Source organism: Ursus maritimus, unplaced genomic scaffold (genome assembly GCF_017311325.1).
Source record: "Ursus maritimus isolate PB19 unplaced genomic scaffold, ASM1731132v1 scaffold_9, whole genome shotgun sequence".
Classification (NCBI taxonomy): Eukaryota; Metazoa; Chordata; class Mammalia; order Carnivora; family Ursidae; genus Ursus; species Ursus maritimus.
The window spans coordinates 34022448-34042859 of record NW_024427107.1 but is presented as its reverse complement, the minus strand read 5'-3'; the positions used below and the strand labels follow the sequence as shown (position 1 = coordinate 34042859).

Below are 20412 nucleotides of genomic sequence, written 5' to 3'. Positions count from 1 at the left end.
GTTCAGCAGGCCCCTTCCCCCAGAAAACCAGCAAAAACCCTCAAAGGTGCCATGTCTACTGACCATAGAGTTCTAAAGTCAATCAGAGAACGACAAACACCAAATGATTTCACTCATATGTGGATTTTTTAAAAGATTCATTTATTTATTATTTTAGAGATGGGGAGGGGAGAGGCAGAGGGAGAGGAAGAGAGAGAATCCCTAGCAGACTCCCTGCTGAGCACAGAGCCAGACACCGGGCTTGATCTCAAGACCCTGAGATCATGACCTGAGCAGAAATCAAGAGTCAGACACTCAACAAACTGAGCCACCCAGGCACCCCCATGTGGGGAATTTAAGAAATAAAACAGATAACACAGGGAGGAAAGAAAGAGAGAGGCAAACCAGGAAACAGACTCTTAACTACAGAAAACAAACTGATGGTAACTAGAAGGCAGGTGGCAGGATGATGGGTGGAACAGGTGAGGCATTAAGGAGAGCATTTGTTGATGAGCACTGGATGTTTTATGTAAGTGATGTAAACTCTACACCTGAAACTAATATTACATTGGAATTGAAATAAAAACTGGAATTTAAATAAAAACTTGAAAACAAAACACATAAGTTGACACATGCAGCTCAAACCCATGTTGTTCAAGGGTCAACTCTACTTATGTTTAATGGTTTATTATAAAAGCATATGATAAAGGATACAGATGAGCATCCAAATGGAACAAATGCATTGGGCAAGGTATGTGGTAAGGGGTACAAGAGCTTCCATGCCCTCTCCAGGCTGGCCACTCAATCAGCACCTCTGTGTGTTAACCAACCTAGAAGCTCTCCAAAACCCATGCTTCTGGGTTTTTATAGAAGCTTCATTATACAGTCATGACTGATTTAATCATTGGCCATCAGCAATTGATTGAACCTCCAGCCTCTCCCAGGAGGTCAGGGGGTGGGACTAAAAGTTAGAACCCTCTGAATACGTGGGTGGTTCTCCATCCTAGGCAATCAACCCCTAGGTGGGGTCCACCTGTCACCTCATTTACATAACAAAAGACATCTTTCTTTCACTCCATCATTTAGGAAATTCCAACAGTTTCAGGAGCTCCCTGCCAGAAACAAGGGCGAAGACAAAATATGTATTTCTTATAAAACACAGTATCACAGAGTGCTACCGGCATTTTGGATAGAACAATGTGTAGGATTTTACTGCACACTGCACTGTTTACAATGCCTAGCCCCTACCCACTTATTATCAGTGTCATTTACTAGTCATTGTGACACTGATAAATCTGTTCACATTTCCAAAGGCTCCCTGGGGAAGGTGTTGACCCTGCAAGATTCCTTCTGTCTCTGCCCACCTTTTCTGCCACCACTGGATTGACAGTACCAACTGATGGTCTTAAGTAGAAACAGTTCAAAAAAAAAAATTGACTTCATTCCAGATAAATGTTTGTAGAATCACAGCTTGGTTAATTTCTTTTATTTGTACATGAGCCATATTTTCAAAGTTCTTCTTGTCTCCTTTCTCTAAGAGCCACACTTTATTTCCTTAAAAATAAAAATCACCCATCTCTTCATATTTTAATTTTTATGTCAAAAAATAATGTTTGTTTATGCCTGATATGCCAATAGAATTAGCAAAACACCATCACTAAGAAAAAGAAAGATAATATATTTTGAAATAAAAACAGTTACAATGAAGAACAAACCATTATCAATAGACTCTAAGAGCCTTAAACTTGTCCAGGAGCCTCCTTAAAATAATTTCTATTGTCTCTATCAAGCTCTAATACTCTAGTAATTTAATGTACTTAACCTTAACCTGAAGCAATGAGAAAGAAACAATTACTGAATGCTATTTTTTATATTTCAATTAATTACTATCATTTTAATGATATCATTTTCATCTTTTCTAATATAGAAGTATAAAAATAAAAGGTACAGTTTGGGAAAATTAGGCAAAATTAATCATCTGTAAATTGAGGAGTTTCCACTAGATGATTTCTGAGTTAACTTCCTGTTGCACAATCCTCTGACTCTGTAACATTCTGCGTATGGGGAAGTGATGCTAGAGAGTCAACTTAACAATGGATTTTGGGCTGAAACCTATTTGTGAGTTATAATCTCTGTAAGCATAAAAAATACATAGTCAGCACAACTACACCTGTATTTGAGGGTAAGTGGCTATATATTAGTATTATTAATCACTAATAAGTATTGAGCTCTATATCCCAGTCACAAAGCTAATTGTTTGATAAGCACCATCATACAAATGCACAAATGCATATGCATCATCACTGTATTTGTCTTTTATATTTCCAAATTCAGACATGTTTAAAGGCTTTTACATGAAATTTCAAGAATAATTGGCCACATAAGAAAAAGTAGTTGCAAACATGTAGCCTCAAGTTTGTTTATTTGAAACTTAGGAGAACATACATTTCCTTTTAAACCATATTACTCTGTTTATTACTAAGTAAACTGAAAGTTAAAAATAAGAGCTGACTATTCATAAAGTACTTTGACAAAAGGGAAAAAAAAAAATCCAATGCATGGAATGTCAATCAACAGAAGTTGCTTTGAAAAAAAAAAGTTTAAAAATGATTACTCTCTAGACAACAATAAAAAAATAAATAAAGGGGCACCTGGGTGGCTCAGTCACTTAAGCATCTACCATCAGCTAATATCATAATCCCAGGTCCTCGGATCCAGCCCCACATCTGACTCCCTGCTAAGCAGGGAGTCTGCTTCTCTCTGTCCCTCTGCACCCCCCCATAATCGTTCTCTCTCTAATAAATAAATAAAATCTTTTAAATAAATGAATAAATAGATAGATAAATATCACACTATAAATATGCAGCTATCCTCCTAATCAACAGGTAGAAAACCCATATATATTTTTAAAGCATCAAGAAGATATTTAGATCTACTGAACATTAGAATGTAACTCAATTCCAAACATTGAACTATATGGCAAATGTCTAGGGGTAGGAAGCAATAAGAAACTAATCTTCTGCTCTCACGGAACATATAGTCTACTAGAGATGAAAAGTCCTATATCCGGATCGGAGTTAAGATGGCGGAGGAGTAGGGGTTCCCTTTTTCAACTGGTCCCCTGAGTCGAGCTGGATAGGTACCAGACCATCCTGAACACCCACGGAATCAGCCTGAGATGCAGGAAGATACATCTGGATCTCTACAAATGAACATCTCCAGCACTTAGTATTGAGGTACAAAGCGGGGAGCCGTGAATCCGAGCACAGATATCTGAAGATAAACGGAAGGGGGAGGGAGCCTCCGCGCTCAGGCACCGGGAAGCGGTAGCCACCTGCACTAGGGAGTGGGCTGACTCGCAGACCGGCACCCGTGAAAGAGCAGACTGAGACCTTGAGCCGGGGGATGCCGCGACCAGACTGAAAACCAGAGTTCTGGAGTGCACTCGAACCACACTGAAACGGAGCTCTGGAGCGCGCGGGGGCAGCTGGCGGGTGGCGGTGTTAGAAACACATAGGACAGAGACGTGCCGGCCCTGGAAGTGTGGGCTGGGATGCCGGGTGTGGCGTGCACATCCCCGGAGGCTTTAGGGTTTAGAAGCACCAACAGAAGCACAGTTAGAGTGGCCAGAGGAGCTCAGTGGAGAGCGGATTGTGATCCCTCTGTTCTGAGACAGAGGCTGGGATTTGGCCACTGCTTCTCTGACTCTTACAAGAGGCACAGCAAACCGCCAGGGAAAGCCGCCAGAGAACCAAAGCCTGGAAATACCAGCTCACACTGTGCCCATTCCCCATCCCCCCTCACAGGGGACAGGGAGACTCTACCCAAACAGATTTGCCTGAGTATCCGTGTGGCAGGACCCTCCCCCAGAAGGCAGGCTGAAATATCAAGAAGCCCACATCCCTAAGGTCCCTATAAAACAAGTGCACACTGCATGGGTCCTGGTCAATAATTTGGGCTCTGGACAACCCCGCAACCTCTCCTCATCAGAATGATGAGAAGGAGAAGCCCCCCCCAGCAAAGAAAAGACAATGAGTCTGTGGCCTCTGCCACAGAAATAATGGATATGGATGTAACCAAATTATCAGAAATGGAATTCAGAGTAACAATGGTCAAGATGATGTGTAGACTTGAAAAAAGTATTAACGAAAATGTTAATGAGAATATAGAATCTCTAAGGGTGGAAATGAGAGCGAATCTGGCAGAAATTAAAAATTCTATGAATCAAATGCAGTCAAAACTAGAGGCTCTGACGGCCAGGGTCACCGAGGCAGAGGAACGGGTTAGTGAATTGGAGGATGGGTTAATAGAGGAAAAAATGAAAATAGAAGATGGTCTTAAAAAAATCCAATCTCAAGAATGTAGATTACAGGAGATTACTGACTCAATGAAACGTTCCAATGTCAGAATCATTGGCATCCCCAAGGGGATGGAGAAAAACAGAGGTCTAGAAGAGATATTCGAACAAATTGTAGCTGAAAACTTCCCTAATCTAGCAAAGGAAACAAGCATCCGTGTCCAAGAGGCAGAGAGGACCCTCCCAAGCTCAATCACGACAAACCTACAGCATGTCACGTCATAGTGCATTTCGCAAATATTAGATCCAAGGATACAGTATTGAAAGCGGCCAGGGCAAAGAAATTTCTCACGTACCAAGGCAAAGTTATCAGAATTACGTCAGACCTGTCTACACAGACCTGGAATGAGAGAAAGAGTTGGGGGGGGGGGCATTTTTAAAGCTCTTTCAGAGAAAAACATGCAGCCAAGGATCCTTTATCCAGCAAGGCTGTCATTCAGAATGGATGAAGAGATAAAGGCATTCCAGAATCTCCAGTCACTGACCAATTTCGTAACCACGAAACCAGCCCTACAGGAGATATTAAGGGGGGTTCTATAAAGGTAAAAAGGCCCCAAGAGTGATACAGAACAGAAAGTCACAATCTATACAAACAAAGACTTCACTGGCAACATGGCATCATTAAAATCATATCTCTCAATAATCACCCTCAATGTGAATGGCCTAAATGCTCCCATAAACGCCACAGGGTTGCAGATTGGATAAAAAGACATGACCCATCCATTTGCTGTCTACAAGAGACTCATTCTGAACCTAAAGATACATCCAGACTGAAAGTAAAGGGATGGAATACCATCTTTCATGCCAATGGACCTCAAAAGAAAGCTGGGGTAGCAATTCTCATATCAGACGGATTCAATTTTAAACTAAAGACTATAGTTAGATATACAGAAGGGCACTATATTATTCTTAAAGGATGTATCCAACAAGTGGATATGACGATTATAAATATACATGTCCCCAACAGGGGAGCAGGAAGATACACAAGCCAACTCTTAACCACAATAAAGAGACATATAGATAATAATACATTAATAGTAGGGGACCTCAACACTCCACTATCAGCAATAGATAGATCACCTAAGCAGAAAATCAACAAAGAAACAAAAGCTTTGAATGCCATACTAGATGAGTTGGACCCCATACATATATATAGAACACTACACCCCCGAACAAAAGAATACTCATTCTATTCTAATGCCCACGGAACATTCTCAAGAATAGACCATGCTCTGGGTCACAAAACAGGTCTCAACCAATACCAAAAGACTGAAATTAGTCCCTGCATATTCTCAGACCACATTGCTTTGAAATTGGAACTCATTCACAAGGAAAAATTTGGAAGAAACTCAAACACTTGGAGACTAAGAACTGTCCTGCTCAGGAATGATTCGATAAACCAGGAAATCAAAAATCAATTTAAACAATTTATGGAGACCAATGAGAATGAAAACACAACGGTCCAAAACCTATGGGATACTGCAAAGGCAACCGTAAGGGGAAAAGTCCTTGCAACAGCAATCAGACAACAAAAAGGGATAAAAGGAAATCAGCAAAGAAGAAGTCCAACTGTCTCTCTTCGCAGATGACATGATACTCTATATGGAAAACCTAAAAGAATCCACCCGCAAACTACTAGAAGTTTTAGAGCAATTCAGTAATATGGAGGGATACAAAATCAATGCTCAGAAATCAGTTGCATTTCTATACACGAACAATGAGACTGAAGAAAGAGAAATTAGGGAATCCATTCCATTTACAATAGCACCAAAAATCGTAACGTTATCTCGGAATTAACTTAACCAGAGATGTAAAGGATCTACATTCTAGAAACTACAAATCACTCTTGAAAGACATTGAAGAAGACACAAAAAGATGGAAAAATATTCCATGCTCATGGATCAGAAGAATTAACATAGTTAAAATGTCTATGCTACCCAGACCAATCTACACTTTCAATGCCATCCCGGTCAAAATACCAATGACATTTTTCAAAGAGCTGGAACAAACAGCCCTCAAATTAGCGTGGAACCAGAAAAGGCCCCGAATCGCCAAGCAATTGTTGAAAAGGAAAAACAAAGCTGGGGGCATCACGTTGCCGGATTTCAAGCTATACTAAAAAGCTGTGATCACAAGGACAGCATGGTACTGGCACAAAAACAGACACATAGACCAATGGAACAGAATAGAGAACCCAGAAATGGACCCTCAGCTTTTTGGGCAACTCATCTTTGATAAAGCAGGAAAAAATATCCGGTGGAAAAAAGATAGTCTCTTCAATAAATGGTGCTGGGATAATTGGACAGCCTCAAGCAAAAGAATGAAACTTGACCACTCTCTCATACCATACACAAAGATAAACTGCAAATGGATGAAAGAGCTCAATGTGAGACAGGAATCCATCAAAATCCTAGAGGAGAGCATAGGCAGCACTCTCTATGACATCGGCCACAGCAACTTTTTCACTCAGAGGCAGCCCACGGAATGGAAGAAGATATTTGCAAATGATACTACAGATAAAAGACTGCTATCCAAGATCTACAAAGAACTTCTCAAACTCAATACACAAGAAACAAATAAACAAATCATAAAATGGGCAGAAGATATGAATAGACACTTTTGATTGAAGGCACACAAATGGCTAACAGACACATGAAAAAATGTTCAAAATCATTAGCCATCAGGGAAATTCAAATCAAAACCACACTGAGATACCACCTTATGCCAGTTAGAATGGCAAAAATAGACAAGGCAAGAAACAACAAATGTTGGAGAGGATGTGGAGAAAGGGGATCCCTCCTACATTTTTGGTGGGAATGCAAGTTGGTACAGCCACTCTGGAAAACAGTGTGGAGGTCCCTTAAAAAGTTAAAAATTGAGCTACCCTATGATCCAGCCATTGCACTACTGGGTATCTACCCCAAAGATACAGACGTAGTGAAGAGAAGGGCCATATGCACCCCAATGTTCATAGCAGCATTGTCCACAATAGCTAAATTGTGGAAGGAGCCAAGATGCCCTTCAACAGATGACTGATTAAGAAGATGTGGTCCATATATACAATGGAATATTACTCAGCTATCAAAAAGAACGAGTTCTCAACATTTGCTGCAACATGGACGGCACTGGAGGAGATAATGCTAAGTGAAATAAGTCAAGCAGAGAAAGACAATTATCATATGGTTTTTCTCATCTATGGAACATAAGAACTAGGAAGATCGGTAGGAGAAGAAAGGGATAAAGAAAGGGGGAGTAATCAGAAGGGGGAATGAAGCATGAGAGACTATGAACTCTGAGAAACAAACTGAGGGCTTCGGAGGGGAGGGGGTGGGGGAATGGGATAGGCTGGTGATGGGTAGTAAGGAGGGCACGTATTGCATGGTGCACTGGGTGTTATATGCAACTAATGAATCATCGAACTTTACATCAAAAAACAGGGATGTACTGTATGGTGACTAACATAATATAATAAAAAATATTATTATAAAAAAAAAAGAAAAGTCCTATATCCAAGAATTTAAAAATCTAGAGTGACATCATTCCTCTTTGTTATACATTTTTTCTTTTACTTGTGATAAAAAATTCCAGAATAACGTACTAATATACTGCCTTTATTCTCAGAGGAGAAGAAACATCAGACAGACACCAACTGACTGACTACATGCATCTGAGCAGCAACCACCACACAGTGGGACTTGCTTTTTGTACAAAGTTTATATATATATACAGACACACAGGCACAAGGGTATAAAATCCTGTGAGAAGAGTTCTCATATGCCCAGGTGGGGACAAGAGTAACTTCAACAGTTGGGATTGAGTACAAGGTAGAGGCATATAAGAAGCAGTAGAGAGTAGCAGCCTCCCCTCCATCCTCCCACCCTGGGAGAAAGGAAGGACAACTATAAGGAAGATTATATATATATTTAAAATATATATTTAAAATATATGAATATTATATGTATTATACATATATAGTGTATCATCAAACCCTTGGTAGGGTTTATACACACACATACATACAATACATAATCAAACCCTTGATAGTTTTCATGTTCAAAAATTTCAATCCTTGAGTCATTTAATTCTCAGCCTTTCTTTTTTTTATTAAAGAAGAATATTTCATTGGTCGTTTTTAACATAAAATAGATAAATAATAAATATGGAGAAATACATTGTTTTAAAATCTCTTTCCAATTCGTTGAAATCAACTGAAAGCTTTGTAATTCTGGAAAAATTCAATGTATATATTTCTGATAAACTGCATAAAGAAATCTTAGTGGGAAAAAGGACCTATATTGCCAACCCATCATTTTGTTGTAATTTATTATCTTATTCTAAAAAGATATTTATTTTCAAATCTGTTTGTACCTGTAATCTCATATTCTTTTTCTAAAACCTAAGTCCAATATACATATATATATATATATATAGGTACCTGAAAACATGCCCTCTCCCAGGCCCCTGGTGTGTACCAATGCATCAAAAGAAAACATCTAAGAAATTCACAGGATTTGGTGTCTAAGAAAAGGCATAGTAAATTCAAGACTTACTAGAAGGAAGTCAAGCTGGACAACCAGACTAGGCTTGGAGCAGCATATTGTCTGATGAGAGAACACTACTTAGGAGAGATTATCAAACCAGGAAGATGAAGGATGATAAGATTTATGTCGAATGGAGACTTTGGCAGTTCCACATCTAGATGATTCAATCTCTCTTACTATGATCACCCAAGGTGGGTGGGGGAAGAGGTCTAGAAACATGTTTGGTTTTTTTGTTTTTTGTTTTTTATGCCTGGGTGAAAAAGCAAAAGGAAAATGACAGGACAAAAGACATTCGGCTCCAAAAGCCTGAACTAGCTTCTTATGTGTTAGAAAAGAGTCCAGCATATCAGATATATTCAACACTTGAAAACTTGGATGAGCCTTTTTGAACAGCAATAATCATTTTAAAATAACATTTATATAGCTCTCACTATGTGCCAAACCCTCTTTACTCTACATACGCTAGCTCATGTAGTCATCCCAATAACTCTGTAAAATAGGTACTATTATTATCTCCATTTTAAAAATAAGAAAACTGATGTAAAGAGAAATTAAATAACCAAACCAAGGTCACACATTCAATGAGTGCCTGAGCCAGGATTCAAGCAAAGTGGCATGACTTGGGAGTGCATGTTGATTCTTCATTCAGCGCGGAAAGGCACTCAGAGTGAGAAGGAGGCATAAGTGAAAGGGGGAAAATAATCATTCTAGAGAGAAATCCAAGAAATATAAAAGAAGCATGTCCTCCTCCCCTTCTCTGAAAAAGAAGAAATGACAAGTTCGATGAAGATATAGAAATAATTTGAAATCAGAAACACAAGAAAATCAAAAACACCAGAAACAAGTGTTGATAAGGATGTAGAGAAAAAGGAACCCTCCTACACTGTTAGTAGGAATGCAAACTGGTACAGCCACTATAGAAAACAGTATAGAGGTTCCTCAAAAAGTTAAACATAGAACTACCTGTGATCCAGGATTACATTATTGGGTATTTATTCAAAAAATACAAAAACACTCATTGAAAGGGATACATGCACTCCTACGCTCATTGCAGCATTGTTCACAATAGCCAAACTACGGAAGCAGCCCAAATGTACATCATAGATAAATGGATGAAGGAGATATGGTATGTACACATACACACACACACACACACACGAATAATCTTTCCATTTGCAATAACATGGATGGAGCTAAAGAGTATAACATTAAGTGAAATAAGTCAGTCAGAGAAAGACAAATACCATATGATCTCATTCATATGTGGAATTTAAGAAACAAAACAAATAACCAACAGGGAAAAAGAGAGAGAGAGGGAGATGATCCAAAAAACAGAGTCTTAACTATAGAGAATAAACTGATGGTTACCAGAGAAGTGGGTGGGGGCATGAGGGAAATAGGTGATAGGGATTAAGAAGATTCATTTTTAAAGGTTCTTTTCTTTTTATTTTTGCAATATCATTCCATACAAAAGCAAAAGAAACATAACAGTCTTAACAAGAAGTTTACAATTGAATATTTGAACAGAAAATCTGTACACATTATCATTTACAGCAATTTTACATGGTAAATTAACTGACTGTAAAAAAAAGGTTCTTTCTAAACCCCTCTGCTGCCTTAACTCTTGGAGTATTACAGGTAGAAGGCCTACCTAGGGCTATTTACAAGTGCCAAATTAATTCTTATCATAAAGAATAGAATAGAATAGAATAGAATAGAATAGAATAGAATAGAATAGAATAGAATATAGAGGGACATTTTCTCAGCAGTGCCATTAAAGATGAGGCAAGGCCCTCTCTTAATAAGGGAAAGTGGAAGAGTGGATGGACTTTGACTGATATGTAAGAAACTAACTAGCCTTATAATTCCAAAAATACAACCTGAGAAACAGTGTTGGCAAGACAATAATTTTTTTTTCAAATTATATCTTCAAGTATCACATACCTTAGGAAATCTGAGCTTTGAGCCCTAATATTTCCTAATTCTTTGGCTCCAGTATCTTTCAACTAGGTATCTCCTATGCATGCCAAAGTACTTCACTCAGGATTTGTGTTTTCAACCATTTAAAGCTTTCTTCCCTTATGACTGTTTTTTAAGTACTAGAAAGGGCCCAGCTAGGGATGAATTGTTTGTTTCACACTCAATTGTTTCCTTAAAATATAGCATATACTCTGCCCCTTTAATCTGGAGAAATAACCTCCAGGTTTTCAAATGTTTTTTATCTATGTGGTAAATCAAGTACCTATGGAGTCAACAATAGTTTACTATTATACTTTTTCCATAAAACAAACATGTTCATATTCATTTGAATGAAAAAAAAAGAAACACATGAATAACTTACCTGGATTGTAGTCCTCTTATATGGCACAACGCATTCAACTGGCCATAATCAATGTACTTAGACATTTTCAACCCTGAAAAAAAATCAATTAAAAATTTGAGTAACTTTCTGTAATCTTATTAACCAAGATTATAAATAGAGTTTAATTTCAAACATTCATCATAGTAAAAGAATTCAGTGACCATGGAAGTGAAGTATTATCAGTCTTTGATATACAAGCAGAACTGAATAAGGTGATTAAATAATACAAAGAAATAATGTAATGCTTTTCATTGACGTCAAATCTGGTCTGGCTTTGTTTTTTGGAGTTTATATGTGTCATATAATGTCCCTCCTCTGGAAGAAAGCCTTTCAGAATCCCTATCCTATACCTTTAGAATGTGAACTGACAATGCCATGACAATTCAAAGTAGAGTTTACTTGAGGTCCTTGTCTCTCTGTCTCTGTCTCTGTTTCTCTTTCTCTGGAATACTACTAATTTTTACTTGATCCATGCAGGCCCCCATCTTTGGCCAGCCCCTTTTCAGAGCACCTTCCAATATCTGGATTCGGTTTAAAATCCCATCTGAAGTTAATGTATAAGCAAATCACACAATATACCTTAAGAGCAGAAAGATAGTAATCATAGCCAGGAAGCAAACTAATTGCCATTCTCCTTCAGTGCCAGAAAAAACTGACATCCTTCAAAGGAGATGAAAAGGAAGATAGAGTATTGAGTGCGATAAGCATCATTACAATGATGGGCACTCACATCACAAGTCCTCTCCTTTCTCCAGGAGAATGCATGCTGTTAGAAATGTTGCAAAACAGAAAGCAGTAATACCAACGTGCACATTATTCCTTCCCTTAGTGAAAAGGTAGTGAGAAAATCAGCAGCTTAATGCACTTCCAAACTTTTTAAAATGTATTTATTAACCACATCCCAGTAGAATTTGACGAAGTCCAAACTTAACAATTTTATTTTCAAATTACTGAATTACAAAATTTGACACTTTAAGCCTTTTGTGATCCAAAATTAATCATCAATAACATATACTACTTTTTAAAAATGAAACTGGAATAAAAGAAATTTAAACAGTAAACTGCTTTCTATCCACATAAATCATTACCATTTAATAAACATGAAAGTACTAATTACATGATTTAGGTATTCTCTTACCTATATTACTTGGTTAAGTTTTAAGAATCAGAAAATTACCTAATTGCATTTTAGCAACATAAGGAATAATTATCTTAAAGGAGCAAAGTTATAGCTACATTTTATCAAAAATACTTTTAAGTATTTCATATTTCTAATATAGGATATCATATAAAATCTTAATTATAGATTTTTAGATTGATGGATTAAGAAGAGACTTCTTCGAAGTGTTAGTTTAGTCCAATTTCCCAACCCAGTTTAAAAACAGGATCAGAAATAGCCCTAGTGTCTGGTATGGACAGGAAAGGGAGATGGTTGCCATAGATATTTTTTTAAAAAGTTCAAGGTTTGAGAAATCCTGGCTTAACAGAGGGATTTTAAAAAGTAAATATCTTCATCCTTCAGTTAAAATAGCCTACCAAAAAAAAAAAAAAATCACAGGATGGGTATTATAAGATGAAGAATTGCTAGCAAAGAATAGAAAAATTGAGAAATCAACTTGCCTAAGAAGAGCTACACCATTTGAGGGTAAGCCTTTGCCCTAAACTTGGCACAACCAAGTAAACTCAAAACCAGAAAGGCCTATGTAGTAAGTACTCACAGCCTAGAAGGGCACTTTGCAATTCACCAAAAAATTTCTTCACTGATTCTCATTTCCAAGAGGTATTTTTGACAAGCGACTTTACATAAAGGGTGTTGAACAACATAATGGATCTTGTCTTTGAAGCAATTTCATTAAGAAAAAGTCAAAAGATTTCAACATGAAATTGTAACTTTGTAGAGACCAGAAGTTGAGCTTTTCTGGTGATCAAATTTAATACCAGGATAAAGCTTAAGGAGTTTCAGAGGCACTAAGTTTACATTTGTTTTCCAGTCTTGTTTTCCCTCATGAATATGTCTTAGCTTGGCTTTTGACAGAAGCAGAGGGGGCTTAACCCTATGATAAGGGTAAAATCACAGATTTTGACCACAGTTTGTTTGAAAGAAGATTAGAAGCTGATATAAAAGGGTGGTTACAAAGTAAATCCTAAACTAGAGACAAAAAACAAGAAATTAAAAAAACAATGTTCTTTACAGATATAATGCTCACTATATATTATTGAAACAGAGAAAGTAAAATCCAATGTTTTATCTGAGTGATACCTTGGTGATCTTTTGTTTATATGTCTTAATGTCTGTCCAGGGGTAGATATGTATTTTTATATTTGTGCAGTAGAGTCAATTATGTATGCTTTTTGTGGGGGTTATAAAAATTTGTTAAAATGGGTCTTGTGAGTGTTAAAATTAAACTATTTCCCCCCCAATAAACTTTCCCTTAAAAAGGGAAAAAAGCTAAGAATAAGTGAAGCCTTAGAAATATGTAAATGCAAAACCACTATTTACTGAGAAATTAGGCTTATTGGAGTGGCTACTGGGTAACATAAGAGAGATGGATAGCACAGCCAAAGAGAAAATGTGACAGTGACCATGTGAAATTGTCAGGGTATAACCATACCCTGGAAAACAGAAAGCTGGAAAACAGAAAGCTGAGACCTCTTCAAAATTATTTGCAGGATATACTCTAATAACTAATCCAGTGATAAGCAGAACTTTGCTTAATGCAATATTCAGGGCACAAAGAAAGAGTTCAGCAGCAATAGCAAGAGAAACATTATCAATAATTTTTTTATGGTAGGAAAACAGTACTTCTACCAATAAGCAGGTGGTGAATTCTACCATAGGACTGAAATACAGAGCATGGAGAAAATAAATGATCCATCAGACACTATAAGCATGACTAATTCTTTCTATATACTTGGATAAGTGATCCAGTTCAAGGCTTTTAAGTAAGTCTATATTTGTGTAATAATAGGGATTAAACATACCTACATTGATGATTAATAGTGTATTTGCTTCGGGGTATGTGGGTGGCACAGTTGGTTAAGCATCAGGATCATGAGATCGAGGCCCGCACCAAGCTCCATGCTCAGCACAGAGTCTATTTAAGTTTCTCCCTCTCCCCCTGCCCCTTTCCCCATGCACTCTCTCTCTCTTTCTCTCAAATAAAAAATAAATCTTTAAAAAAAATAGTCTATTTGTTTCCCTTCAACTAATTTTGTTTTCTAAAATACCCAAGTCAATTCTCCTTCAAAATAACATTGAATAAACATAAGGGACCTGAAAAATGTCAGCTAAATAAACCATCAAGAGGCAGAGGAATACAGCCTAATCAAGGACTTCTATAACTAAAAGCTGATGTACAACATGGACAATTACACAAGTACACTCATGTTGTTCCTGCCCCTTGTCTGAGTGGGTTATGATGTTAAAATGTACATATATTAACTGAGAAGGGATGAGAAGAGGGGAATATTATGCAACAAATTATCAAAATAACTTCCCTTTATATCTAACAATTTTGGAAAAGTAATCTAAATTCATCTTCATTTCCTCAACTCAAATTCACTTCTCCACTCACTATAATTTATCTTCCACTTTCATTATTCATTAAAATTTGTTTCATTAAGAATATAGGAAATCCTATAGTTTCCAATCCAATAACCACTTCTCAGTCTTCCTTGCACTAAATTCTGAGTAACATCTGGCTCTGGGGAAGCCTACCTACTTCTGTGGTTAGCTTCTGTGGCATATTCTCTCCCTGATTGCTTCTTCCTCATTAGACTGCTCTGCTGGCTCATCTTCATTGTCCATGAATCCATTCTCAATCCCTCTATCTTTTCAGTTTAGAACCTTTTCCTGCATGATCTCACCTACACCTGCATCTCCAATTATCACACATACACTTAGGATCCTTGAATCAATCTCTCCAGCACAAAACTCTAACCTGCACTCCACTAATATTCACATGAAAGTCATCCTTGAAAATCAATGTCAAGATAATAGAAACTTTACTTAAAATCTCTCTCTCTCTCTCTCACACACACACACACACACACGTGCGCACACGCATATACACACGCATACATACGCGCACACACACACACACATACTCCTTGCCCCTTGCAGGTTATCATATTTTAATCATTTTACCTCTCTTCTACATAAGATTGAAGATCATGTCAATGTCATTTGGGGCATTAAAGATCTCACAATGGCAAAGAGCCCACTAAATAACAAAGTGTAAAAAGAGGAAACAATTTTGATCTTCATTAAAACTGAGTATTTACCAGACTCTTAACTATAGAGAACAAACTGAGGGTTTCTGGAAAGGAGGTGGGGGGGGGATGAGGTAGATGGGTGATGGGTATCAAGAAGAGCACTTGGGATGAGCACTAGGTGTTATATGTAAGTGATGAATCACTCAATTCTACAGCTGAAATCAATATTACATTGTAAATTAACTAGCTGGAATTTAAATAAAAACTTGAAAAAGGAAAAAATACTGAGTATTTACATATTTCCAAACTACAAACTGAAATATACCAGCTAATTAGTGTAGCTTCAATAAACTTTAAAAGAGGTACAAAAGTTTATCTTGTTTGAGGAAATAATCAGAGTTCCTTAGGGGAAGGTTATATAGCCCTAAAGAATATAACGAATGAAATCTTACTTGAGATGGAAAGTTCTGGAGACTCAGACAGACTAACGGGAACCCAAAGCCCATGACATATATGGAATGTAGAGCCAAACAAGGATTCCACATATATTCATATATTTTTAAGAATCAGGTTGTTGTAGTGGTAGGATGACAAATGCTAGGTGGCAATCAACACAGAAGCATCTTGTCTCAGTCACTGAAGTGAAATAGAGGCCAAATAAACAGCATAAGGGATACAGTCAAAGATATTGTAATAGTGATGCAACAAGACATACGGTAGCTACACTCGTGGTGAGCATATCATAATGTATGAACTTGTCAAATCACTAAGTTGTACACCCAAAACTAATGTAACATTATGTGTCAACTATACTCAAATTAAAAATAGATGTCAAGTCACTACCAAGAAACCTTTGGAATATGAATTATGACAGTACTAATTAGAGATATATCATTTAGGGAAGACTACAGAACAGAGTTGATGAGAAAGTACTCAAAGTTAACGAGAAAGTATTCAAAGTTAATATACAAGAAAATTCAATGTCTGCTGTACCAGCTTACTCCCTACTGCTATCTTTCTTCAAGCAAGTAACCTATCTTCAAAAAATAACCACCATTCAATAATCTGGGTACCTAGGCAAAACACACCCTAAGGGAAAGTGTCAAAAACAATGAGAAACAATTAAGTTACCAAATAAAAATCAAACAGTACGCACCAGAAGAAATAGTGGAAGTTGGGAGGAAGCCCTCACAATCACATACACACACACACACACACACACACACACACACACACTCCCATCCTTGATGAAAGAAAAACAAAAGCTACATGGCATTAAATATAAAGAAGACAATAGGAAAAAATTACAAATAAACAGGCTATATTCAGGAAAGAAGAGAAAGATAAAATTATGACAAAATTTATGTTAGAAATAGCAAAAATGACAATATTTAATAAATCAGAACATAAAGGCTAACACATTCAAATAGAGAAAAGAAAAAGAGAAAATGATAAATGAAGATAGAAAACAGATACTACATGTGAAAACTTTTCCTGAATAAGAAAACAGAAATAATGGTACAGGGAAAAAAAATGTTCAAACATATAAGAACACTTTTCTCATGTAAAGACTTGAATATGAAGAATCAAATACCATGACTCAGAANNGGAAAGAGAAAGCAGAATACATGATTTACAAAGAGACCAGATATTCTGGACTGGGTGAATAATTAAATGTTACCATGTTCTGAAGATAAACAATTATTTTAGCTCCCAGACAAAATTTAGTGTGGCCTTAGTCTTCTGTAAGTCTTGGCAAAGTCTTGGCAAACAAACAGACAATGGGGTGGGGGGCATATATCATGAGTTTTATTCTCCAATAACTATAAAGGTAGTAAATAAATATAAGACCTTAGAGAATACACAGTACCATAAGATCTCTTTGAAAAATACAATGTGATAAACATACAACTGAAGCTTAAAGCGTATGGACACTATACTAATAAAGGTTAAGTAAATTCTGTAAGCCTTAACACAAATAATAAATTCTTCACAGATTCTAATAAAAAGGTATAAATAGTAATGAGTAACAACTTGGAAGTTTCAGCAGAGAAGTAAATCATAAAATATATTTGTACAGATACCCTCATATAGTAAATAATTAAGATTTACAGTTTAAAGAATATTTAAAAATAATGGGACCTTAATAATAATATTTGAAGGTATGAATGCAACTAGTCAAAGTTAGACATTAATTTTCTTACTAAGCAAACCATGATGTGAAGAGGGAAATTTTTCTCATTTTATACTAGGCTCTGAATATTCATTGTCTAAAGTTGATAAATCAAGAAGTACAAGTTTAGGTATGGAATCTATTAAATATTTTTGTGTTCCAAATTATATGGCATTAAAATTCATAAAGCAAAAATTTTAGGAATAAATGGAGACAGAATAACCTCCACAGTAACTTTCTTTCCTTCTTACCTACAAATCAAGTAACTACTGAATCACTGAGGATATAAATATAAACTACATAATTAATGAGATATATTAAACATATTATCAAATTTATTCTTAAATCGAAGAGCATATCAAAACTGAAACTATAAACTATCAAGAAAGTAAAAAAAGTGAATGTTTTCATGAACCTATGGAATATAATTAAAATCTTTCTCTGGAGACAATGCACTCCCCAAAATATTTATATTACAAGAAAAGAGAAAAAATAAAATCAAAAGAGTTAAGCATTTTGACTCAAAAAGTTAGGAAAAGAAAATTAAAGCAAGAGAAATGCAAGGGAGAAAATAGAAAAGCAGAAATAAATGGGTTTATAAAGCAGAAAAAACTGTAGAAAACTAAATTCAAGAGAGCTGGCTCTAGGGCTCAGATGGGGAAAGCACAAGATGAGCCTGAAAAATTTTACTGTGCCAGAAAGCAAGGAAATGGTTAGACCAACAGGAAGGCACTTCCAGTGGACAGACTGAACAATCTGAGCATCAAAATATATGATGATAATAACTCATTAAAACCCTAGGAGCACCTGGGTGGCTCAAAAGGTTTAGCATCTGCTTTCAGCATAGGTCATGATCCTGGGCACCATGTCAGTCTCCCTGCTCAATGGGGAGTCTGCTTCTCCCTCTGCCTCTCCCCTGCTTGTGCTCTTTCTCTCTCTCTCAAATAAATAAATAAAATCTTTAAAACCCTATGAACAAAGTAGGAAATCATAATTTTACATTTATTTATTTAATATTTTATGAAAATTTAGTATTTCTATACTTTGCAAAATACTTATTAATTACAAAGGGAAAGGTAAATTCACTGCAGCGAAGTTCTCCATATAACCACCTTAATCAATTGATTAAAATGAAATCATGTGCCACATAAGATAGAAAAAGAACATAAATCACTTCTATGACATTTCTGCCAAAGATATTGAATCTAATCACGGGGAAAGATCAAAGAAACCAAACAGAAGTATATTCTACTAAATAACTTGTTTGTAATCTACCAAAATTAAGGTCATGAAAGGCAAGGAAAATGGAGAAACTGTTCCAGTCTAAACAGAGAAGACAAGAAAATGAACTGCAAAATGAGATTTTGAATTGGATCTTTTTACTATAAAAATCATTATCAGAACAATTGGCTAAATTCAAGTGGGAGGGGTCTAAGAATTAGATTACAGCATCTGCATCTGTGTTAATTTTTTTTTGATGGATGTATTGTGATTATGTAATAAGAGTATCTCCTTGTTTTTAAGATGTACATACTAAAATAGTTAAGGAAAATGGAGTGTCAAATGGCTCTGAAAAGTAAGCTTATTTACATTAAACTTACAACATTTCTGTAAGATTGTAGTTTCAAACTTTTTAAATTTTATTTTCAAAAATTTAATAACTTTCTCACATGACTTCTATAGTTAGAAAATATGAGAAAAAGATATTCATAATAACAAAGAAAAAAAAGATAAAATGCCCAGAAATAAATTTCATTGTGGCATAAAAGTACACTTGCAAGGGCGCCTGGGTGGCACAGCGGTTAAGCATCTGCCTTCGGCTCAGGGCGTGATCCCGGCATTCTGGGATCGAGCCCCACATCAGGCTCCTCTGCTGTGAGCCTGCTTCTTCCTCTCCCACTCCCCCTGCTTGTGTTCCCTCTCTCGCTGGCTGTCTCTATCAAATATTTCTAAAGGTCATACAAAAAAATAAACTGAGAAGAAAGGCCTGAAAAAGTCTTTTAAAAAAGAGTAATCAGTAAAGGTTAATCTTACTAGATAATGAAATACATCATAATGCTTCAAAAATTACAACAATTCAACACAAATGCATAAACAGACAAGAGATAAGCGGAAAAAGTAAAAAACAGCTTCCCGAAATAGATCCAGAATACATATGAAAATTTAGCATACACTAAAAACTGGCATTTCAAATTAGTAGGAAAAAGACAGATTACTCAACAAGTAGTATTAGAACAGTTGATTGGTCATTTGGAATAATATTAAGTTGCAGCCATACATCACTATTCTAAAGTAAATTTATTCAAAAATAAATTCCAGATGCACCAGGTATTTAACAAGCTTAATATTAAAAATAAAACTATGTAACTAATAAAGCATGGAAGAATTATTTTTAAATCTTGGTATGAAGAATGGCATTCTAAGCAAGAATCAATAACAGAGGACAAAAACTACACAATCTAAAATGTTTGTAGGACACAAAAATCATAAACATGCAAATAATGCAAACTGAGAAAAATACCTGTAAAGTACATGTCAAAGGGCTAATTTCTTTTATACACAAAGATTTCTTTCAAATAAAAGGAAAAATAAACCTCAGTGAATGGGCAAGGGACATACAAATAGGCTGTTCACATAAATACACATGACCACAAATATATGAGAAGATTCTAAACCTCACTTTTAAAGAAATGCAAACTTATAGAGCAATTAAAACTATTTCCAACTAATTTATTGGCAAAATGTTTGTTTTATAATGCATGATATTAGTATAAATGTTGTGAAA

General features: G+C 36.1%; 1 protein-coding gene across 1 annotated transcript in view; it reads right to left on the bottom strand.

Annotated features, from left to right (window-relative positions):
* Window positions 1–20412, bottom strand: part of CNBD1 (cyclic nucleotide binding domain containing 1) — a 327265-nt gene that overhangs the window by 298167 nt on the left and 8686 nt on the right. Inside the window, exon 2 of the mRNA XM_008689174.1 lies at window positions 11219–11291. Within this exon, the coding sequence (XP_008687396.1) occupies window positions 11219–11291 (73 nt within the window). The remainder of the gene's footprint in view (window positions 1–11218; window positions 11292–20412) is intronic.